The sequence below is a fragment of the Crotalus tigris genome, unplaced genomic scaffold (genome assembly GCF_016545835.1).
Source record: "Crotalus tigris isolate CLP2741 ecotype Arizona unplaced genomic scaffold, ASM1654583v1 scf7180000020184.803716, whole genome shotgun sequence".
Classification (NCBI taxonomy): Eukaryota; Metazoa; Chordata; class Lepidosauria; order Squamata; family Viperidae; genus Crotalus; species Crotalus tigris.
In genome coordinates, this window is record NW_024097897.1 from 774,317 (window position 1) to 796,585 (window position 22,269).

The 22,269-nt window shown below is 41.2% G+C and overlaps 1 protein-coding gene across 5 annotated transcripts; it reads left to right on the top strand.

Annotated features, from left to right (window-relative positions):
- The first annotated feature begins 4,179 nt into the window (after nt 1-4,179).
- On the top strand, nt 4,180-20,402 carry LOC120318347 (dnaJ homolog subfamily B member 6-like). 5 transcript variants are annotated; one of them, XM_039365828.1, is made up of 9 exons: nt 4,180-4,252; nt 5,904-5,995; nt 6,882-6,991; nt 7,548-7,607; nt 8,228-8,344; nt 12,744-12,848; nt 14,287-14,455; nt 18,533-18,603; nt 19,837-20,402. In XM_039365828.1, exons 2-9 carry the CDS (start codon nt 5,931-5,933, stop codon nt 20,346-20,348), a joined length of 1,209 nt encoding a protein of 402 aa, XP_039221762.1. In that variant the 5' UTR covers nt 4,180-4,252; nt 5,904-5,930; the 3' UTR covers nt 20,349-20,402. The 5 variants fall into 5 exon arrangements, with proteins under 5 accessions (XP_039221762.1, XP_039221764.1, XP_039221766.1 ...); XM_039365830.1 differs by having other exon boundaries at nt 14,353-14,455; XM_039365832.1 differs by having other exon boundaries at nt 12,744-12,839; nt 14,353-14,455.
- Nucleotides 20,403-22,269: the final 1,867 nt, after the last annotated feature.

Here is a 22,269-nt window from a genome sequence, read left to right on the forward strand (position 1 = left end):
TTTGGTGAGGTAGCCGGACTTAAAATCAATAAGAATAAATCCAAATTAATAACCAAAAATCTTACAACGGCACAGGAAAGTGAACTTGAAGATAAAACAAAGATAAGTGTAACTAAGGAAATAAAATATTCAGGGATCTGGCTTACAGCGAAGTGTTCCTCGATTAAGGAGGATAATTATGATAAAATATTACACCAGATAAAAAAAGTCCCATTGGATTTATGGGAGACAATTTGGATTAGAAATGTTAAATTTACACAAGCTCAAAATTTGAAGGAAAATTTTTATAAAATGTTTTACAGACGGCATTTAGATCCTAAAAAATTATCTTGTATGTATCCAAATTTACAACCCAAATGTTGAAGATGTGGTAATATGGATGCGACATATTTTCATGTTTGGTGGAATTGTAAAAAGGTAAAGGCTTTTTGGATTATGATTTGGTGGAACATTCAAAAGATTTTTAAAAGGAAGATAAAGTTCACCCCTCAATTATTCCTATTGGGTATCTTTGTGGATTTAAATGACAAAGAAACTACTTTAATGTTGAATTTATTAACTGCAGCAAGGTTATTAGTAGGCTCGTATTGGAAGAAGGACTCGTTGCCTACTTTAGAAGAATGGATATTTAAAGTTTCTAACTTTGCAGAAATGGCAAAAATTTCTGCTTATTTGAAGGATCATACACAAGAAAGATATATTATTGTATGGAGAAGATGGATAGATTATATTCAGAAAAAATATGGGACTATAAAGTTTCATTTATTTTATGAGTAAATTTTATAGTAACTGTTGTAGAGATTTGTTTATATGTCTTAATTTAAGGGGAGTTAAAGGTTAAGTATGATTTTTTTTCTTTTTTTTCTTTCTTTTTTTTCCTTTTTTAAATTATTGTTAACCTTCTTATTAATAACCCTGTACTCTGCTCTGGGAAGCGAGGGGGAGAGGGTTGAGGGTGGGTGGGTGGGTAATGATAATATAGTCATGGCAAATGCTTGGGCATTTCCCCTATGCTGCGTTCATGTGTGTGAGAGGGATGAGAGGGGAGGAAGGAGTAGGGAGGAAGTAGGATGGTTAGAGGAGATGGGGAGGGGAAGAGAGTAGGAGGGGAGGAGAGAAAGAGGAGAGAAGTAGGGAAGGTTTAGAGAGGGTGGACGCAGCCTGGGGGGAATGGGCAGGCGGTACCAATGGTTAATTGAATTTTGTATGAATAAATGGAAAATAAAAACTTTTTTAATAATTGAAACCCAAAAAAAAAAAAAAAAGAAAATTGGGAAAATCTACAAATTTCATTTTTAGGGAGGACCGCTACGGTCAAAATGAATATATTGCCAAAAATATTATTTCTGTTCCAAGTTATTCCAATAAAACTAGGGAAAACATTCTTTCAAGAATTAAATAAATTGGTCACTAAATTTATATGGCAAAGGAAAAAAAACCAGGATTAAATTAAAACTTTTGCAAGATATGAAAGATAAAGGGGGATTGGCGTTACCAGAGTGGGAAATATACTATCAAGCATCGAGCCTAACTTGGCTAAAAGAATGGATGGAATTGAAAAATACCAGAGTTTTAACAATAGAAGGACATGACTTGCAAGTGGAGTGGCACACATTCCTATGGGACAGAAAATATAAAATACATACAGTAGATACTTTCAAAGACACATAGTTAGGAATGCATTGCTACAGACTTGGGAAAAAATAAAACAAAAACATTATATAAGAATTCCAATGTGATTATCCCCAACAGAAGCTCTGAAACACCCAAACCTACTGGATATAAATAAGATAATTAGATACAAGGACTTAGTAAACGAACAGGGAAATTTGAAAACAAAACAAGAATTGGAACAAGATATTGGCGGAGAGATTGACTGGTGGACATTTACACAAATTCAATCTAAATATACAGAGGACAAAAAATTATATGAAATACAAAAAGAGCTGCAAGAATTGGATAAAATTATACATGAAACAGAAATAAAATTAATTAGCAGTTTATACAAATACCTATTGAGATATAAAATGGAAGATGAGGTTGTCAAAGACACAATGATTAGATGGGCAAAAAATTTCGGATATAATATAGAATTGGAGAAATGGGAAAAAATATGGGAAATAAACATAAAATTGACTATGTCAGTGGCATTCAAGGAAAATCAGTTGAAGATGTTTTATAGATGGCATCTTCCACCAGCAAAGCTTGCCAAGATGTCCCAGAACAATTCTCCAACATGTTGGAAATGTAAAAAAGTACATGGAACATATTATCATTTATGGTGGACATGCCCAGTTGCGAAAAAATACTGGACTAAAATAAGAAAATGGATGGAAGAAATAATAGACCAACCCGTAGACTGGAAACCAGAGATCTTTCTGCTGGGTATTTTAAACAGAAAATATAGTAAAGAAATACGGTTCTTAATTCTACATATAACAACGGCAGCAAGAATAGTATACGCACAGTTTTGGAAAAATAAGAATATACCATTAGAGGAAGACGTGATAAGAAAAATCCTGGACTGTGCTGAGATGGACAAATTAACAAAAGAGATAAAAGAAAAGGAAGACACAGAGTACTATCTAATATGGAATAAGTGGTATGACTGGTTGGAGACTAGAAATAATAAAGGAGAATAAACGTGGAAAGGTCAAAAGTAGAAAATGTGTGTATAATAATGTATAGTAATAATAATATGTATTATTTTTAGTATAAGGTATACTATGAAGGAAGAAAAATGTAAACAAGAAACAACGGGACAACAAGAACAAATATATCTAAAGAAGAATAAAGGGGGAAATGTAAATAATAGAAGATTACTGTTATGAAATTGCTGTTAAAAAAGGAGGAGTACACACTGTGTGTGTATGTGTGTTATGTTTTGTTGGTTTTTTTTAAAAAAAAATTTTTTAAAAGGAAGGCAGGCATCCCTAAAGAAAATACTATTACTAGTGCTTCTGTTTCTGTTTCTAGTATTTTCCCAAGCATCACCTTTTGGCAAATTTATTCATTTATGAATGAAACTCTCCAGCTATTGTGTTCTGTCAGAACATGCATAAAATATTCATTTAAAAATCCAGAGAGCAGGGATCAGAGCTGGCCTTGAAGCTGCTTACTAGAGAGACTTGCCCCACAATTCCAAGAGGTAACATCTCAATTTAAAGAAAAATAATACACTGCACAAGCTGCGAGACAGCTTAAGTCCAAGTCAGGTCTAAGCCCCCTGAATCCTAGCAACCTCAGCAAATGAACACACAAAACCACATTACTCAGTGCCACGATTTTGGACTGTTTTATAGTTTCACTCATTCTTTTTTGTTAGACAGCATTACCTATTTCTAGTTACACTTCTAGCTCAGTTATTAAACCCTGAATGTAAACTTCGATTAATGCAAGTTCAAGTAATGCAATAATAAGTTTAGAGTGAACTGTAAATTGATACCAGGTCATGTTTAGTGCAATTCAAAGTTCAGTTAATGAAAGTCTAGTTTGTACACTGATGTGGTTGGGGTTTTAGATGCTGCTACTCTTAAATGGAGAAGAGGACGATTCTGTCAGAGGAAAACAGTACAATCTCAAAAAAACAAGAGACTCATTATTAATTAGAGCAAAAATTTGATGTAAATAAATGACATGAAAGTGGTCACAGCAAAAGTAAACTAGGACAAGATCTTGGAATGCCTGAATTTATGATGTGCAATGCTATAAAACTCAGAGAAGAAAAGGTAAAGTTGCACAACCTTTTTGGGGATTTGCAAACGTCTTCAAGGAGTTTGAGAGTATTAAAGATGTTTTTTGGTTGTGTGTGAAGGAATGATCTTTAGAAGTTTTTTTGTTTTTATTTTGATTTCAATAACTACTCTGTCCTTAGTTAACAATAAATGTAAATTATAAGTATTTTCTCTTTGTCCTTTGGTCCCTCAAGTTGGGACCAATTACCCTATTTTCCATAGATAGATGACAGTGAATTTAAATACTGTGACCATTTTGTGGGATTTATTAACTGCATTAATTGAGACCTAGCTGTACAACATTGTGACCTGGTGTCCCCCCCCCCTCTACTCCCATCTCCCTTGACCAAGATCTGAAGCCCTGGCTCACACCCCTGACATCATAATCTGCACAAGCTTGCCATTGGCTGCAGCACCTGCTGATAAAAAGAGGATAAAGGTAAAAGGGTGATGGAGGCCTCCCACTGTCCTTTCCTATATTGAAGGCAGTCAAGAGGCAGAAACAGAGGCCTTTACAGGTATGAAGAGCCCAACACATATGACATGGTTTCATTTTTACTGTTCTCCTAAAGCAATAAATAAGTTGAATGAGGGTGTCCTTGGAAACAGGTTCCACAATTTTTATGCCAAGGCAATAAATGAAAAAAAGTAAGAGACATTAGAGTACAAAGTGGAGAAGGAAGTTTTGGTTTAGTTTGATTCTTGACAACTGCATTATTTCACCTTATAGTAGCAGTTTCGTGATGGATGGCTGTGGCTAACAAATTCAGATATTTGTGAATTGTACAGATCTACAAAGCATATTTTTGATATTCTATAACTCAACTTGCATGCATTTATGTAAAAGAAAACCTCACTCATTTCAATGAAATTTACTCTACAGAAAAACTATATATCATTAGTGCATTAATTTCTAAGAACTTCTAGCTGACTTTGCAGAGATTCTAAGCCTATTATAATACCGTAGCCTACTGTTTCTCTAATAGTCTCCCTCTTTGACTCAGTTCTTTTAACACAAAGTAATAGGGCAACTGATCTAGCTCAGTGATTGAGCTCATATTTTATCAGAAGATCCCAGAGTCAGTCCTCAGTATTTCCAGGTAGGACTGGAAAATTTCCTGCCCCTGCAGCCAGTCAGTGTTCATAATACAGCATTAGATGAATCAATTTGATTCAGTGTGAGACAGCTTCCTATGGTATGTGAATTATTATTGGCAATTATGGACAATGTGTGGCAGAGGTAGGATAGACATGTGCTGCATAACTACTGCCAGCAAAACAGAATATGGAGACCAGCAATGATATTTCCCCTACTTTGCAAGAGGTGGCAGCTTTCTTCCAGGTCTCGTGAGTTTGCAGTGGGCTTGCTGACTATTGTTTTGAATTCAAAACGGGTTCCTACACGCTAAGAACCCTTGTAGAATGGTGAGAGCAACCCGTTTTGAACTCAAAGGAACCATTTCAAACTCAAAGCTGAGCCTTTTGAAATGTTTCAAATTCAAAATGTTTTCTCCGCCCCACTATTTCAAGATAGTGGTGTGGTGCTTCAGGAAGGAAGGCTCAAAGGTTGTGGCGCCTGTCCTGATGTTTAAGCTAAAAGGAGCACGGTGGCTCTCGTGGTTAAGACCCTGGGCTGACAAAACAGCAGGCTCGGGTTTGAGATCTGGTTGCTGCTTCGTGGCAGGGTGAGCTCCCATCACTTGCTCTAACTCCTGCTGAACCAGTTAGAAAGTGGGCAACCACGAGTAGTTAGATGGATACCACTTCAGTGTGCAATTTAACAGGGACATGAAAGGAGCTCCCAACTGGGTGCCCCCCCCAGGCAACTATGATATCACTGTTCAATTCTTTCAACTTGGAAGCACTTCAGTGCTCCTGACACAACTGCAGTAGTAGTAGTAGTAGTAGTAGTAGTAGTAGTAGTAGTAGTAGTAGCAGCTGAAAGTAGTGTTGTACCTTAAGTGTCTTTGCTGCAGAATTCTTTTACATCTGATGACTGCAATCGGTTCTTCTGCAAGACCAATTTCCCTTTCATCTTCTTCAGAAAGGGACTGATGTTTTTGGTACAGTCTCCCAGTATTGAGCATGAGTGTGTACTTATATACCTGAACTGCAGTGTAAATCTATAACACATATCACAGTCAACTCATTTTCTTTCTTGATTTCCAGCCGGCCTCACCAAAAAGAAATAACACCATGGTTGATTACTACCAAGCACTCAACGTCCCACAAACTGCCTCCTCAAATGATATTAAAAAAGCGTAAGTAATCCTTGCTCGGAGCTCACTTTGCCTATCTGTAAAGCTAAAACAACCTTTCATTTGTGTTGGGCTATACAATTACAGCTTTCATGACCTAAAGCCAATACTTATCTCTGTTTGTATTGTGTTTGTTGATGGTGGTTGGAATCCAACATCTCTGGGAGAGTTCCAGTTTGGAGAAGACTCTACAGAAACTTGTCATTTCTAAGCATTCTGAATTGAAAGCTTGAATATACACCTATTTTGAATGTTTGAATGTGCACTCATTTCAACTGTGTAATGGGTATCTTTGAATTTTTTTGGAAGTGTTTTGAGATTAAAATAGATGTTTCAAGCTCAAACACTTTCAAAATGCTACCAATGGCCTGTCAGACACATGAACTAGCACTCAAAGCTGTAGTGTTTCAAACCCAAACAGTTCAGATTCAAATAGTTTGCACAATCCTACTACATATTGTATGAGACAGGAACAATAACATATAGTTAAACATTCTTTAGTGTTCTTCCTGACTTTTGGAGTGAGATGCAAGGGAAGTTAATAACTGATTTTTTGTGAGAATGCAGAGAACTTGGCTTTTCAGTTTCAAGAAACATTATTTAGCCATACATATGAAATAATAGGCACAATGTGATTATCTTTTGTGGGGATTCTGCTTGGTATATTGTTATTGTAAGCAACCTTTAACAAATATATAAATTCAGATAAAGTTTGACAATTGAAATTGGTGCAGTTATGACCCATTAGTACCTTCTGGGGAATACATAAATTTTCATTTATTTGGCTGTCAATTGATGGCTGTCACACTATGATCAGATATCTCACTGTTGGCTTAGCATGAAATGGTTTATCATAATCAGCTCTCGCTCTCTCCCTGGAACATTCTAGGTACAGAAAGAATGCACTGAAATGGCACCCAGATAAAAACCCAGGGAACAAGGAATATGCTGAAAGAAAATTCAAGGAGATAGCGGAAGCATACGAAGTGCTGTCAGATGGTATGTACTCCATCTTGCTTTCAAGATTGCTCTTTTCTGAACTACTTCCTGTATATTTTAAGATGGCTTCTAGCTTTCCTTCCTTGTGTGACACAATAGTCCTCACCTACAGAATAATTTATTACATGCCATTTTGCTGCGCAACCCCGATTCCTTGATTTTTTTTCTCCCACGGTGCTTTCTTTAGATTTCCTGGCTACCCTTTGCCTCTTGCTAAGAACCAGAAGGCTCTGCCAAGGATTCAAGAGTAGTTCATGTTTTCTGATGTTGAATTATAGCTATAGCTATTGGGCTTCGGTGTTGCATTGGAAAGGTTAGATCAAGGGTCTTCAAACTTGGCCCTTTTATGACTTGTGGACTTCAACTCCCAGAATTCCTCAGCCAGCGTGAGGCACGCTGGCTGAGGAATTCTGGGAGTTGAAGTCCACAAGTCATAAAAGGGCCAAGTTTGAAGACCCTTGGGTTAGATACTCAGGTGGGACTCTGCAACTAGTATAGTGAAAGATGAATGTGCTTAAAATAGGAATTTTGACCCTTTACATTGTCTTTCTTCCAGATTATAAACGTGACCTTTATGATCTCTATGGAGTGGAGGGTCTTCTAAATCTAAGTACAGGTAAGCATTCTATTCTGAATGATTCAGAGAGATAATTGAAAAGTTGAAAAGCGGCCATATTCCTTGTGCATGTATTGGTTGTGTTTCATGCATTAGTGCTGGTGCTTGTCACAATTAGCCTCCTGTAGAGCTTAGTCTTCCCCTTGCTACCCTGTAAGAATGTGAATTCATTTAGCACCCCAGGGCAGTATCCATCCTGTACACGGCACCCCGTGTTTGCATCCAGGCAGTTTCTATTCTATCGGAGATAGAATTTGAACAATTTCATGAACATTCCCCTGTCAAAAAGGCCAAACTGTTCAAAATGAAGAGGGATTTAATATTTGATCAATGCTTCTACAGCTATCCACGTGTGTATGCGTGTGTGTGCAACGCGCCTATGTATGACGCCCTCATTTTATAACATTCTAAATATGCATTTTTTGTAGTTAGGGGGTCTTCTTCCCATCCTCCAATTCAGCAGAGGATTCCCTCCCTGCTTATGGCTCTGCTTCCAACCTGCTGTGGGCAACGCGATTGTTCCCAGCCCCAGCCGTCTTTAGCAAATCATCTCCTTCCTTTCTTTACTTTGGGAAAGTTGGAATTTATAATGGGCAGGTGTCTGATTTGTTTTCTGCAAGGAACGGGAGCATGCCCAAGCTCAACAGGGACCTCTGATCTCCTGTTCACGTTTCGAGATGCTGATGAGGTCTTCAGAGAATTTTTTGAAGGACAAGATCCCTTCACTGAAATCCTTGGTAAGTACAGCAAGTACATAGGGCAGTGATGGCAAATCTTTTAGAGACCAAGCGCCCAAACTGCAACCCAAAACCCACTTATTTATTGCAAAGTGCCAGGGCTGCATCAGCTTGTGGTGCCCTTGAGGGGGGAGGGGGGTGGCCACTGGGTGGTCGTGGCTGCAGTGGTCACGGCAGACTGGGTGAGCGTGGCCGGGGCCAGGGCAGCGGGGGCCAGTCCCTTGCCATCTCTGGGGCATCCCCAGGGGGTCAACACTGCTTACTCGCTTACTTCCTGCCGTTGCTTCCAAACGCCATGTGCTTGCTACTCTGGCGAACTCTGGTGGGGCAATGGCGCGCATGCCCACAGAGAGGGTTCTGAGTGCCGCCTCTGGCACGCGTGCCATAGGTTCGCCACCACTGACATAGGGGATGTGACATAGAAATAAGCAGTTGGCAGCGCAGGGGGCAAATTTGTGGTATGTGTACCCCACAGCCTACTCTCTATTCAAGGCCAAGCTCTGTTCTTGGATACAGTGGGCTGCAGAGAGAATGCTACCTTGCCATCAGTTTTTAAGCAGGAACCAATATGGTATGGTGGTGACATGTCCTTCAACTTAGGTGCCACCCAAATATGTGAATTTTGATTTCCAAGATTCTTAGTAATGGTCATGCTGACTAGGAAGCCTGGAAGTTAAAAGCCACACTGAAGAAGTATTGGACTAACCCTGGAGAAATCTAGCTTAAAGATTTAGCCAAAGAAGCTCATGATTGTGAAGCACAATTCTTTTTCCAAGGCTATTGGTGGGATAAAAATGAATGGAGAGAGTGTTTTGTGGGCTCCCAACTCTGAAAGAAAGATGGGATATAAATATAACCATTGAATAATACATATATCAACAACCAGTCCAGTCTACCTATGCATACGGGGGGAAAAAATGAGAAGCTCCAGTTTGCCATTTGCCTCTGGCAGCAAAACGTTTAGGGCTGGCCTTGGAATTCAAGCATATAGCAATCAACAGACAAGTTGGGAGTTTTTGTGAAAATTAATCACACAGCAGGAAATCTCCCTGCTGAACAGAACTGGAGGATAGTATTCCTTTGCTTCACAAATATTTTTGGACAATGACCAGCCACTGTATGTGATTAATAATAATAATAATAATAATAATAATAATAATAATAATAATAAAGTTGGAATGGACCTTGGAGGTCATCTAGTCCAACCCCCTGCTCAGGCAGGAAACCCTATACCATTTCAGACAAATGTCTGTCCAGTCTCTTCTTAAAAACTTCCAGTGTTGGAGCATTCACCACTTCTGGAGGCAGGTTGTTCCACTGGTTAATTGTTCTAACTGTTGGGAAGCTTCTCCTTAGTTCTGCAGCCTGGGACTCAAGAAAGTTATTTAAAACATTAAAAGATGAAGAAAAATCAAACGGGAGAGAATACAGTGGCATTACTCCTTCATCTAAGTCAGGGGTAGTCAACCTTGGCTCTTTTATGACTCGTGGACTTCAACTCCCAGAATTCCTGAGCCATTCCTGCTGGCTCAGGAATTCTGGGAGTTGAAGTCCACGAGTCATAAAAGAGCCAAGGTTGACTACCCCTGATCTAAGTTCTCTTCCTAAAGAAAAGAAAAGGAGCACAAATCCCTGCTTCTTCTCTACTGCAGGAAAAGGGGAAAAGGGCCAGAAGAATGGCAGGAGAAGAGTTGCAGCCCTTCCCTGGTTGTATAAAGAAAGTGGGGGGGGGGGGATTGTTTGCTGTTTCCCATGTACAGACTCATAATCAAGAAGAGCAACATAAAATCTGGGATTCATATCGGTGCAACGCATGTCTTAGTGCCAATTCCAAAAACACGTAGCCATCGAACCAACAAACGTTTCTCATTATAGCATGGTTGCCCGAAGCTGTCAATATCCATTGTTGTTGTTGTTGTTGTTGACCCTGTTGTTGTTATTCATAGTTCTATTAGTTAAAGTAGTATTTATTATTTTCATATATTAAATATTTGAGCATCAATGAACATTCTGAAACTTAACGAAGGGATCAATAAGCTGAAGAGTCCAGGTGGCCCTTAATACAACCTATTATTTTGTAGAGGTTTACCATGAAAATAACACAATAATTAAAATACAACACCAATTGTTCTTTACACATTAATGAAAAATACAAGACAAGGTTGAAGATAAGCTACTTTCTATTGCAGTCAGCTATTAATAAAAAATGCAAAAGGTGCCAAACACAGGAAATTGCAGCCAGATTATTTACAGCTACCCGTATAGCACGTCCTAGACACAGTCAAATCAGTCAGAAGGAACAGCGAAAACGTCATCTATATACCGTATATATAGAGATGTGTGTAACACATGAAACCACTGTAGCTTATAAATAATATTTTGTGAATCCATGGGATTGTTTTGTAAATCATGTTGTGTGAATTCACCCAAATTCTAGTTTATTCAATAGAGTATGTGTGAACATAGTTGTGGTTTGGGCCATTCCCAAAAGAAAGCTCACCTGAGTGGGTTTTTACAACCAAGCTCCACCTTATCTGAGGTTCTATCGGGCCTCCATTTAATTAACAGACATTCCAATGTTAGAAAGAAAGGCTTATTGTATTGCAACATATGTTGCAACTATTGTTATAGCACCTGCAGACAAGATCTTTGAAGTTATGTGATCTCATGCATTCTTGCAACAATCAGCCTTGCCCTGTGATGGTTGAGCAACAAAAGCTTAGCAAAGGTGCCTTGCCTAGGAACTGTACTCACTTTTAGTATATAAGCTTAAAACCAGGTCTTTCATTTACTAGGCCACTAAAGGTCAACTTTCTATGACCAGAAATCTCTTTCTATGCAATCTATCTATCTATTAAAGCAGTGATGGCGAACCTTTTAGAGACCGAGTGCCCAAACTGCAACCCAAAGCCCACTTATTTATCGCCGAGTGCCGGGTGCCAGGTGGGCATGGCCCACTGAGTGGGCATGGCTGTGGTAATCATTGCAGACTGGGTGGGTGTGGCCAAGGTGGGCGTGGTCACCTCGATGTTGCTTATGGGGAAGGACGCCTGTGGGGGCCGGGCAGGGTTGGGGGAGATCCAGGGGGTCTCTGGCAGGTGGGCAGGAGGCTCGTCCTGCAAGGCAAAGCGTGGCAGGGAGGGGGTGCCATTGTTGCAGGGCAAGGCAAGTCAGGGGCCGGGGAGGCTGCTGCCTGACACAATCGACCCCCGCACACAGAGGCCAGCGAGTACATGGGGGCCAACAGTGTCCATCAGCAGCCACAGCCTGCTGGTCCCTCGACCGGTGCACTCTGGGCTTCACAGCCCACTGCCAGCAGTTCAAGAAGCCACCTCTGAGCTGGACGGATGGCTGACAGCTGAGGAGGCGATGCAGTGTGTCGTGCCCAGGAAAAGGAGAGCATGCGAGGCCAGGAGGGATGAGACGGGGGGAAGGAAACCAGCCATGCTGGGATGCATCGGGCCACGTGGGACCTCGGTGAATTAGCGGGCGGCTGGTTGAAGAGGGATGGTTGCCATCTCAGGGGCATGGCGTGCATGCCCACAGAGAGGGCTCTGAGTGCTGCCTCTGGCATGCGTGCCATAGGTTCACCACCACTGTATTAAAGAAACTGTTAAAGAACTAGGACCACAAGCCTTGAGGTTTTTTTTTTTTTACATGAGTTCACTATGTGTGCCAATTTGTATATGGGTTACTTGGCATAAAAATTGTGTTTCAGAACATGCCCAACATTCTTTAGAAGTTGTATGCTGCAGTTCAATAAAAACAGACAAACTGCTGGGCCATTTGATTGACTTTTTGGGCCTATTACTTATGTGAATCTAGATAGTGGCATGTCACCCAAACAGTTCCAGATAGTCAAAAGCTGGAAACAAGTGAAACTTTCTGAAAATATCCTTAATCAGTTCTTGCAAATATGGAAGTACCTGTCTTACAAAAGTACTTCTGTATTCAAGGATGTTAAAATTTGACATTGTCGATCATGAGTATTCTCCCTCTACATAAAAGTCCTTAAGAGGTATGGGGGAACCAGTAAGGTAGCATACAAAAAAACCCTGATACCTAACAGCTGAAGCCTATTTCCACCACCCCCTTTTAGCTTTGTTAATCACAACTTAATTTTCCTTGAGTCCAGTATTTGATCTCCTTAGCTATAGGCTTTTTTCATGTCTATATCTGAACCCCAAACCTTCGCTGAAGGATGCATTTTATGAAAAACAAATTTCACTCTCGGTTCAAGCTTATTTAACGTAATTGCAGATTTTATTATTTATATATAAATAATCTTCAAACATACAACAAGACATACAACAGCTGCAGTAATAAATCTACTGCCTGAAACAACCACGCCTAGTACAGTATGTCCTAATGATATTTATTAATCTTTTTTTCTTTCTAGAAGACTTTTCATCCTATACTGATGCACCTGGAGGAATATCTACCTGGACCATGCCAGGAAGTGCTACTTTCTCTTATTGCTCCTATAATGCTCCAGGTCAGACAGGTAAAGCTCTGCATTCCCCCTTCCCTTGCTTTCTCAACCAGCAGAATAGTCTTTGTGCCCCGATTTTTGTGTATGGTAATTGCATGGTTATCAGAATCCATCATTGGAGGATGGGCTCATATATTGCACCAGGCTAGAGTCTGCTCAACATGCTTTGTTGAATAATTTATAGTTGATTGAGTTTATATATCATACTAATCCATGAACCATGATTTCAAAACTATAATGGCTGGGTTCATATAATATGCTCAGCCAAGGCAGAGAAACCACATTATGGCAAAGAAACCAGTATTTGCTTGTTCCTTGTTTAGTGAAATATATTTCCCATTGACTTGGGAAAACTTCTATCATCTCTTAGGGGATTATTCAACATTTTTATTAATGATCTAAATCAGGGGTGTCAAACTGCTGGCCTGCGGGCCGGACGCATCACGAGGAAACCGCGCCCACCCCATTGCCGGCAACGGGGAAAAAACTCCGATACGTTGCACGACGTCACGTGACGTCGCGAGTTTGACATGTCTGATCTAGATGAAGGGACTGATGAACTAATCAAGTTATGCAGGGTAAAAAAAAGTGAGAGGTCTGGCCAACACCTCAGATGACAAAACAAGATTGCAATCCACTCTGGACAGGTTGGAATATTGAGCTGAGAGGAGTAAGATGTTGTTTAATAGGAAGAACTGTAAAGCGTTACATTTAAGAGGTAAAACGTAGGGTCTATCTACAAAATGGGGAATATATATATGGCTATGAAACACTGTATCTAACGACTTGGGTATGATTACTGACAATAAGCTGAACATGAATCAAAAATGTGGAGCATCTGCTAGGTGGGCTAACATGGTTCTGGAGTACATCAGAAGATGCATCATATCAAAGACAGGTGAAGTCATTACCCCTCGTTACTCCCTTGAGACACACATGGAGAACTGTGTGAAATTCTAAGCACCACATTTCCAGAAGGACTTAGGCAGATAAGAGAAAGTTCAGAGGAGGGGTTCCAAGAATGATCCAGGGAACTGAAGACTTATCTAATGAGGATAAGTTGAAGAAACATAAGATGTTCAACCTGCAGAAATGACCAAATGGAGTCATTATGATCATGTTCAGGTACATCAAGAAAAGATGAAGAAGAATATTTTCCGGGGCCCAAAAAACTAGGACCAGAAGTAACAAATAAAAAATGCAGCTATCTACATTTTGTTTAGGTTTATTTCATTTAAAAATATTTCTGATAGTAAGAGTGGAACAGTTTATCTATAGAGGCCACAGGTTCTCCAGCTCTGGAGAATATTTAAGAGGCTGGACAGGATGGTTTGATTGGTTTTCCTGCATCTTGCAGAGGGTTGGACTAGATGATCTTTGTGGTGCCACTGTGACAATTCTGTGATTCTATATCCTTTATCTCGCTGTCTGTTTCTGTCTCTCTCCTCAGCAATAAATGTTGATTCTCCTCCACCACCTCCTCCTCCTCCTCCTTCTCCTCTTCCTCCCTTTTCAGATTTCTACACAACTTTTGGGCCTGGTGCTGAATTGGGAATAGGATTTCGCTCCATTTCCACTTCTACAAAATATGTCAATGGCAAACGGATAACCACCAGGAGGTGAGGTGATGAGGATAACCCCACAATTCTTGGGATAGCTTGTCCCCTCAATCATTTCCACTAAAGCTAAGGAACTTTTATGAAAAGATAGTAGTAGAAATAATGCTAGAGATTAGAAGCACAAACATATTCCTACTCACAGGTAAGACATGAATACCCTGTTTAACTTAAACCTGCTTTCTTCCAAAAGATGGCTATTTTTGCCTTGCTTGTTCCCATACCTTTTTTAAAACGATGGTTTTTTAAAAAAAAAATTGAAAAGTTATCCAGGAAGCTTTTGTAAATGAATATTCTCCCACTGCAACTTCTCTTTACAGTGGGGCAAAAAAGTATTTAGTCAGCCACCAATTTTGCAAGTTCTCCCACTTAAAAAGATGAGAGAGGCCTGTAATTGTCATCATAGGTAGACCTCAACTATGAGAAACAAAATGAGAAAACAAATCCAGACAATCACATTGTCTGATTTGGAAAGAATTTATTTGCAAATTATGGTGGAAAATAAGTATGTGGTCACCTACAAATAAGCAAGATTTCTGGCTCTCACAGACCTGTAACTTCTTCTTTAAGAAGCTCCTCTGTCCTCCACTCATTACCTGTATTAATGGCACCTGTTTGAACTTGTTATCAGTATAAAAGACACCTGTCCACAACCTCAAATAGTCACACTCCAAACTCCACTATGGTGAAGACCAAAGAGCTGTCGAAGGACACCAGAAACAAAATTGTAGACCTGCATCAGGCTGGGAAGATTGAATCTGCAATAGGCAAGCAGCTTCATGTGAAGAAATCAACTGTGGGAGCAATAAGTAGAAAATGGAAGACATACAAGACCACTGATAATCTCCCTCGATCTGGGGCTCCATGCAAGATCTCACCCCGTGGGGTCAACATGATCACAAGAACGGTGAGCAAAAATCCCAGAACCACACGGAGGGACCTAGTGAATGACCTGCAGAGAGCTGGGATCAACATAACAAAGGCAACCATCAGTAACACACTACGCCACCAGGGACTCAGATCCTGCAGTGCCAGACGTGTCCCCCTGCTTAAGCCAGTACATGTCCGGGCCCATCTGAAGTTTGCTAGAGAGCACTTGGATGATCTAGAAGAGGATTGGGAGAATGTCATATGATCAGATGAAACCAAAGTAGAACTGTTTGGTAGAAACACAACTCGTGTTTGGAGGAGAGAGAATGCTGAGTTGCATCCAAAGAACATCATACCTACTGTGAACCATGGGGGTGACAACATCATGCTTTGGGGCTATTTCTCTGCAAAGGGACCAGGACGACGGATCTGTGTACAGGAAAGAATGAATGGGGCCATGTATCGTGAGATTTTGAATGCAAACCTCCTTCCATCAGCAAGGACATTGAAGATGAAACATGGCTGGGTCTTTCAATGATCCCAAACATACCACCCGGGCAACGAAGGAGTGGCTTCGTAAGAAGCATTTCAAGGTCCTGGAGTGGCCTAGCCCAGGGCTTTTCAACTGGTGGTACGTGTACCACTTATGGTACATTAATGAGTGGCAGGTGGGGGAGCCTGCCTAGCCAAGTATAGTGGGGGAGGGAAAGAGCCAGCACAGGCAAGGACTTACAGTGAGAGAGTCCTCTGGAGCTGCAAAGGCCCCAGGCTCACTTCTGGCTCACCCTCCCCCATGAGAAAGGAGGAGGGGGGGCGGAGACAGGAGAGCCTATAAAACATTGGTTCTCAACCTGCGGGTTGGGACCCCATTTGGGGTCAAACGACCATTTCACGGGGGTCACCAAACAACGCAGTCTGCCATTTTCCCCCCTTTTCCTTAGCTGTGGTACTCCCTTTTATTCTATTGGCTTTTGAAAGCCAATAGAATAGACTCTCTTGAATAAATTCTATTGGCTTTCAAAAGCCAATAGGAATTGTCCAGGCTGTCTCTGCCCTGCTGAGCCTGCCAAAAGTCCCATTCTGCAAACGGTGCTGCACCAGTTGAGTAGTCCTCGACTTATGACCGGTTGAGTAGTCCTCGACTTATGACCAGTTGGGGGTCACGGCATTAAAAAGGTTGAGAACCACTGCTATAAAAGGAGGCAGTTTGGGCAGGAGAGGGAGAGAGAAAAAAAGCAGCAGCTTTGGCAGAGTCAGCTGCACCGAAGGGGAAGGAGGGGGAGGGGGTGGGTGGGGGGAGAGGAGATCAAGCAGGCTGGCCATGAGCCGATCTACAACTGCTGTGGCAGCCACCTGTGCTGGCAGCAGCAAACAGGCAAGAAATGCAGCGGGGGAGGGGTCACCCTCCAAGAGGAATGAAAAAAGGCAGCAATGGCTGGAGGTGAGGCACGGAGGAGGGAAGGAGATGGAGAGTGGAAGGATTCTTATGTGTTTTTATGACTTTGAAGTTCTGGGATTTGTGCAATGAGGACTTTGTGTTCTTAAGGAGTGTTTGGCAATTTCTATTTGGCTGATGGCTGATGTCTCATGTTAGCTTCTATTGCTCTGCTGTTGTTAGCTGTAAGTTTTGCTGCAAGGGATTTTGAAGTATTTTTCTCCTGAATGGATTTTGACTGTAGCATTCCTTTACTTATGAATGGAGCCATTTGGGGAGGTTGCCTTAACCAGCAGCCAGTACTTACATTTTTTTTCTTCCTTAAGTGCCTGCTGCGCTCCTTACTTTCCTTTCTAGCCAGTAGCTAATTCTTAAAGGGGAATGTGCCTTTTTAAGCTAGTTCACCCAGCAGCTTGTCTTTTCTGTCTCTGGAGGCCTTTCCTTGTTTGATCAATATATGGAAGAGGGAAAATATGGGAAGGAGATGGGAATGAGAAAAAGGGAGGCAGGGAAGGGAGGGAGGAAAGGAAGTCCTGCCTTAGCACTTGGCCACCAGCAGCTCTGCCATTGACTTTGCTTGTCAAAAGGTTGCAGAAGGGGATCACATGACCCTGGAACACTGTGACCATTATAAATATGAATCAGTTGCCAAGCATCCAAATATAAATCACATGACCCTGGGCATGCTGCAATGGTCATAAGTGTGAAAAATGGTCATAAGTCATTTCAGTGCAATTGCAACTTTGAACAGGTTTTTTTTTGGTCATCAAGTTTTTGATACCTTGCTAGGTGGTACTCGAATATTGCCATATCCTAAAAGTGGTACAATTGGTAAAAAGGTTGAAAAGCCCTGGCCTAGCCAGTCTCCAGATCTCAACCCGATAGAAAAGCTTTGGAGGGAGTTGAAAGTCCGTATTGCCCAGCGACAGCCCCAAAACATCACTGCTCTAGAGATCTGCATGGAGGAATGGGCCAACATACCAGCAATAGTGTGTGCCAACCTTGTGAAGACTTATAGAAAACGTTTGACCTCTGTCATTGCCAACAAAGGATATATAACAAAGTATTGAGATGAACTTTTGATATTGACCACATACTTATTTTCCACCATAATTTGTAAATAAATTCTTTCCAAATCAGACAATGTGATTGTCTGGATTTGTTTTCTCATTTTGTCTCTCATAGTTGAGGTCTACCTATGATGACAATTACAGGCCTCTCTCATTTTTTTAAGTGGGAGAACTTGCACAATTGGTGGCTGACTAAGTACTTTTTTGCCCCACTGTAGTTGGTTTGAAGATTTCTGGATGTGGACTGTTTATCTGTTAATGGCCAAAAGGAGGTCTTCAGATGTTTAGATTTATCCTTGTTCATTTTTCACGTTCTTCAGGAACAGATGAATAGAACTTTACTGTTTATTATATTCTTTTCCCATGGTCATATTATTAGTTTAAAATTCATCCATCAATTCTTGGAAATTTTATATCAGTGTAAGCTACAGACATGAATTAAAACCTATTTACATGTAATTATAAATACCTTGAAACCATATACCCTGGGCCACATTATTATAACTAAGTCAAACTAATAAGTTTGTAGGACACTTTTGAAGAATGTGGTGTATTGGCTGATAGTTCCTAGATGGAGAAAGCTACACATGAAATAATGTTGCCCCTCTGCAGGGACAGGCCAGAGGACTCGTGGTAATTGGCCAAAATATTCTGGGGTTGACGTTTCAGTTTCTATAAAAGAGGAAACTGGGCTCTTTTTTGCAGGATTCTTGAGCATGGACAGGAGAAAGTAGAAATTAATGAGGATGGCTTGCTCAAAGTGGAAGAAGTACAAGGTAAGACACCTGATTTGGAGAAACCACTGAACATAAATGCACTAGAGGGGAGATGAAAGGGTTTTGGCACAAATACCTGCAACAGAGGAAAAGAAGTTACATAACTCATTCTAGTCAATGAAATTTATAGAGACAAGAGGATACGTCATCTTATTATCCAGTGGCCCCTATGCAAGGACTAGACTAGAAGTGGGCCAAATTCTAATCTCCTGGAACTACACGCTGTTCCATGTTCTCCTGCCTAATCATATTTGTCACACTTTCATATCCCTGCCTGAATCTGAATATACAAACACATGTGGCTGATTCCTCATATTTTCCCCACAGCAGTTGATACTGGGAGAGTAGGAAATGCTGAAGTCTAACAGACTTTAAAGCCATAGGTTACACATTTCTGGGTTAGACTGCCACGAGCCAGCTTTCCTTTATCTCTTTCTTGCACCAGAATCAGGACATCCTGTAATGGTAGGTGTATTCTTGTTCTAAAAAGAGAGCTTAGGATTTTTTACACCTGGCTTCTTGTGGGAAGAGGGAGCCCAGTGGTGGTGAACCTATGGCACGGGTGCCAGAGGTGGCACTCAGAGCCCTCTCTGTGGGCACGTGTGCCATCGCCCCAGTCCTAGGCCTTCAGCTGGGTTTCATAAAACCTTTTCGCTTTAGGCCTCTGCTAAAAGGCAGAGGTTCAATCAATCAGTCAATTTCAACTTCTCTCGGGAAAAAAAAGATCTTGCAAAGTTGGAATTGATTGATTGAACTTTTTAGTCCCACCCAGTCTGCTGTTACCACCGCAGCCACGTCCACCCAATGGGCCATGCCCACCCAACTGGCCACATCCACCCAATGGGCCACACCCACCCAGCACCCGACGATGCATAAGTGGGTTTTGAGTTGCAGTTTGGGCGCTCGGTCTTTAAAAGGTTCACCATCACTGAGGTAGCCCTTTCCCTAGTTCTGTTCCTACCCAGCTCGGAATAGTATATTTATTTGCAAGGTAGGCCAGCCTTCAGTGTTGTTCAGCCAAACTAGAGTAGATGGACAGGCTAGGAAAAGGAATCTCAATATTTCACATTTTTATACAAATGCTACTTCAGTCATCTTTTTTTCTATTTAATACTGTAATGTGGAATCGGTATTGGGGTGTGTGTGTGCTAATGGCTTCCTGGACCACATAGGGTAAAATTGAAGGGAATAAAGGAATATTGTTCTTTTCATCCCTGTGCTTTTCTCTTTCAGATCCCAGCAGCAACTTGACAACCCCGATAGAGCCTATCCAGCAGGAGCAACCTGAGATCTTGAGCTCTGCAGCAGACATCTGGGCTCTACCACGATCGCAGAGTGCTGACTTCTCTTATGCCTACCCTACCAATGAAGACAAACAATTGCATCGGGCAATGGCCTATAGTCTATCTGAAATGGAGAATGTGGGGCAGTACTTAGCACTTGCCCAGGGCTCCAAGAAGAGACGGGGTACCACTCGACGAACACACACAAGAACTTTGGGACCTAATGAGGAAGTGGCTTCTGCTCCATTGGCCATCAGAGCCAAGAGTCCAGGTGCAGGAGACAACATTGGGAAAGAGAGGAAACACAAGCCACCTGAACTGCCCAAAGTAGAAATCATTGTCGAGGTACCAAAGAGCCCATCAGTGAAAGACCACACTGCCCTTAATGATGTGCAGTATGTCTTTCCTGAAATTGTTCCTTCCCGCAGAGAGAGAGAATCTATCATGTGCATCATTCTCTGAATTCAAGAATGCAGGAGGGGAACAACCTGTGTCCATTAAAGGTAACAATCTGGCTATCGGTTTCCATAATTGCGTTAGTCCCTGGAGTTGTTCTCTAGATGTTCCTCTGCTAAGTTTCAAGTCAACAGGAGACAGTGAAGAGGGGGAGGGGAACCAGTAATCCTTCCTCTATCTAAAATAGATTCAGCTGCATGAAATAAGTCTCAGTATATCTCAGACAAATATCTGAAGGGCACTATAGTGCATTCTTGCAATTATGAAATTGGACAATGGGCCGTGCTAGGCTTCCATGCCCCATAGCAGAACTCCTAGTTGCACATGGAAGGATCTTGTAACAAACGCAAAGAAAGCACAATGCAAAGTGTAACTGTCTTTGCAATGCCTACTTACAAACTGTGGTTATTTCTTGGGATAAATCTCAAAGCTCACCTTGTAAGAAAGAAGGGGGCTTTGGACTTCATATGAACAAAAGCATAACTAACTTTAAAGTCAGCTTGTCTTGTCTTAGGTTTCTGCACAAACAGGAAAAAGATGCTGATGCTTTAAGACTTACACTGACTACATGCTGCTTTAATCATTCAGTCCATTAGACCTATAAGGATTTCCTATTCAAAGTAGGCTAGGGAGGAGAAAATACAATTCCCAAAAGACAAGGATGAAATGGAGACTCCCTTCCTTTAAAAAAAAAAAACACACACACCTAGGAGAGGAGGGGTGCAATGGTTTAGTGGCTTAATGACACTGGAGATGGTTTTTGCTCTGGCAGTTCAAGTCCTAGCACTGCGTGGCAGGGTGAGCTCCTGCCACTTGCCTCCCCTTATGCCCATCTAGCAGTTCAAAAACATTTATATGTGAGTAGATAAATAGGTACCACTTTGATAGGGAGACAAGTCAGAGCTTTGTGTGGACGGTTAGAATCCTGCTGGTGCTGGACCTTCCTAGTTGTGACGCCTATTTGGAAGGCAGCTTCAGTGGAGGGAAAGGGCCTCAGATGAAGCCTGCAGGAAAACTGCTCATCTTTCTTTCTGGTACAGAGCTAGCTCCCCACCCACCCATGGTGCACCTTGGGAGGCACGCAGGTATGGACCAAACAGGGCTAGCAATCTTAGGCAGCCAAATTGCTACTCTGTATTAGCACTGAAGTCTCCTGGTTAATGTAACATTGCCATACCCTAAATAAATAAACTTAAGAGGGGAAAACCCACCCTCCTCTGCATTAGAGTTTTCCAGGTTTCTCTCTACCCTTTACTTGGATGGACAGATCAGCAAACTTTCTTTTAGTGTTTGGATGCCATAAAATGACATTTCCCCATATTCACTACATTAATCAGTTAGATACCTTCTATCGACAAGCATTAATAATATCAATATTGTAATGTATATTGAAACATTCAAAGAAATACTGAATATCTTCTTTCATTAAGCCACAATTTTAATTCTTTTTTTTAAAATGTTCTTTATTTTATATGGAGGTTGTCCTCTGCAACCTCCACATAAAATGAATAATAAATATAAAATAAATAATAACTATAAAGGGGGGTGTGATGACTCAGTGGTTCAAGATGCTGAGATTGTCAGCTGAAAAGCTATCAGCTCAGTTTCCAGATCCGAGTGACGTGCGGTGAGATGAGCTCCCATTCCTTGCCCCAGCTCCTGCCCTTCTAGTAATTTGAAAGCATGCAAATGCGAGTAGATAAATAGGTACCACTTTTGGTGGGAAGGTAACTGCATTCTATGTGCCTTGGCATATAGTCATGCTGGCCACATGACCTTCAGACAACGCTGGCTCTCTTGGCTAAGAAAAGGAGATGAGCACCCCCTCCTAAAGTCAGAGAGCAGGATTTGACACTGCACAGGGGAAACCTTTGCCTTTATGTTTACCTATCCCTCTCACCATCTTCTTTCACTCTCTTAAAATTTC

Bases quoted from the DNA above. Each gene is read 5' to 3' on its own strand.
- LOC120318347 (XM_039365828.1), top strand. From the start codon at position 5,931: ATGGTTGATTACTACCAAGCACTCAACGTCCCACAAACTGCCTCCTCA. The intron at 6,992-7,547 runs GTATGTACTCCA...TCTTTCTTCCAG, and splicing joins ATACGAAGTGCTGTCAGATG to ATTATAAACGTGACCTTTAT. The intron at 8,345-12,743 runs GTAAGTACAGCA...TTTTCTTTCTAG, and splicing joins TCCCTTCACTGAAATCCTTG to AAGACTTTTCATCCTATACT.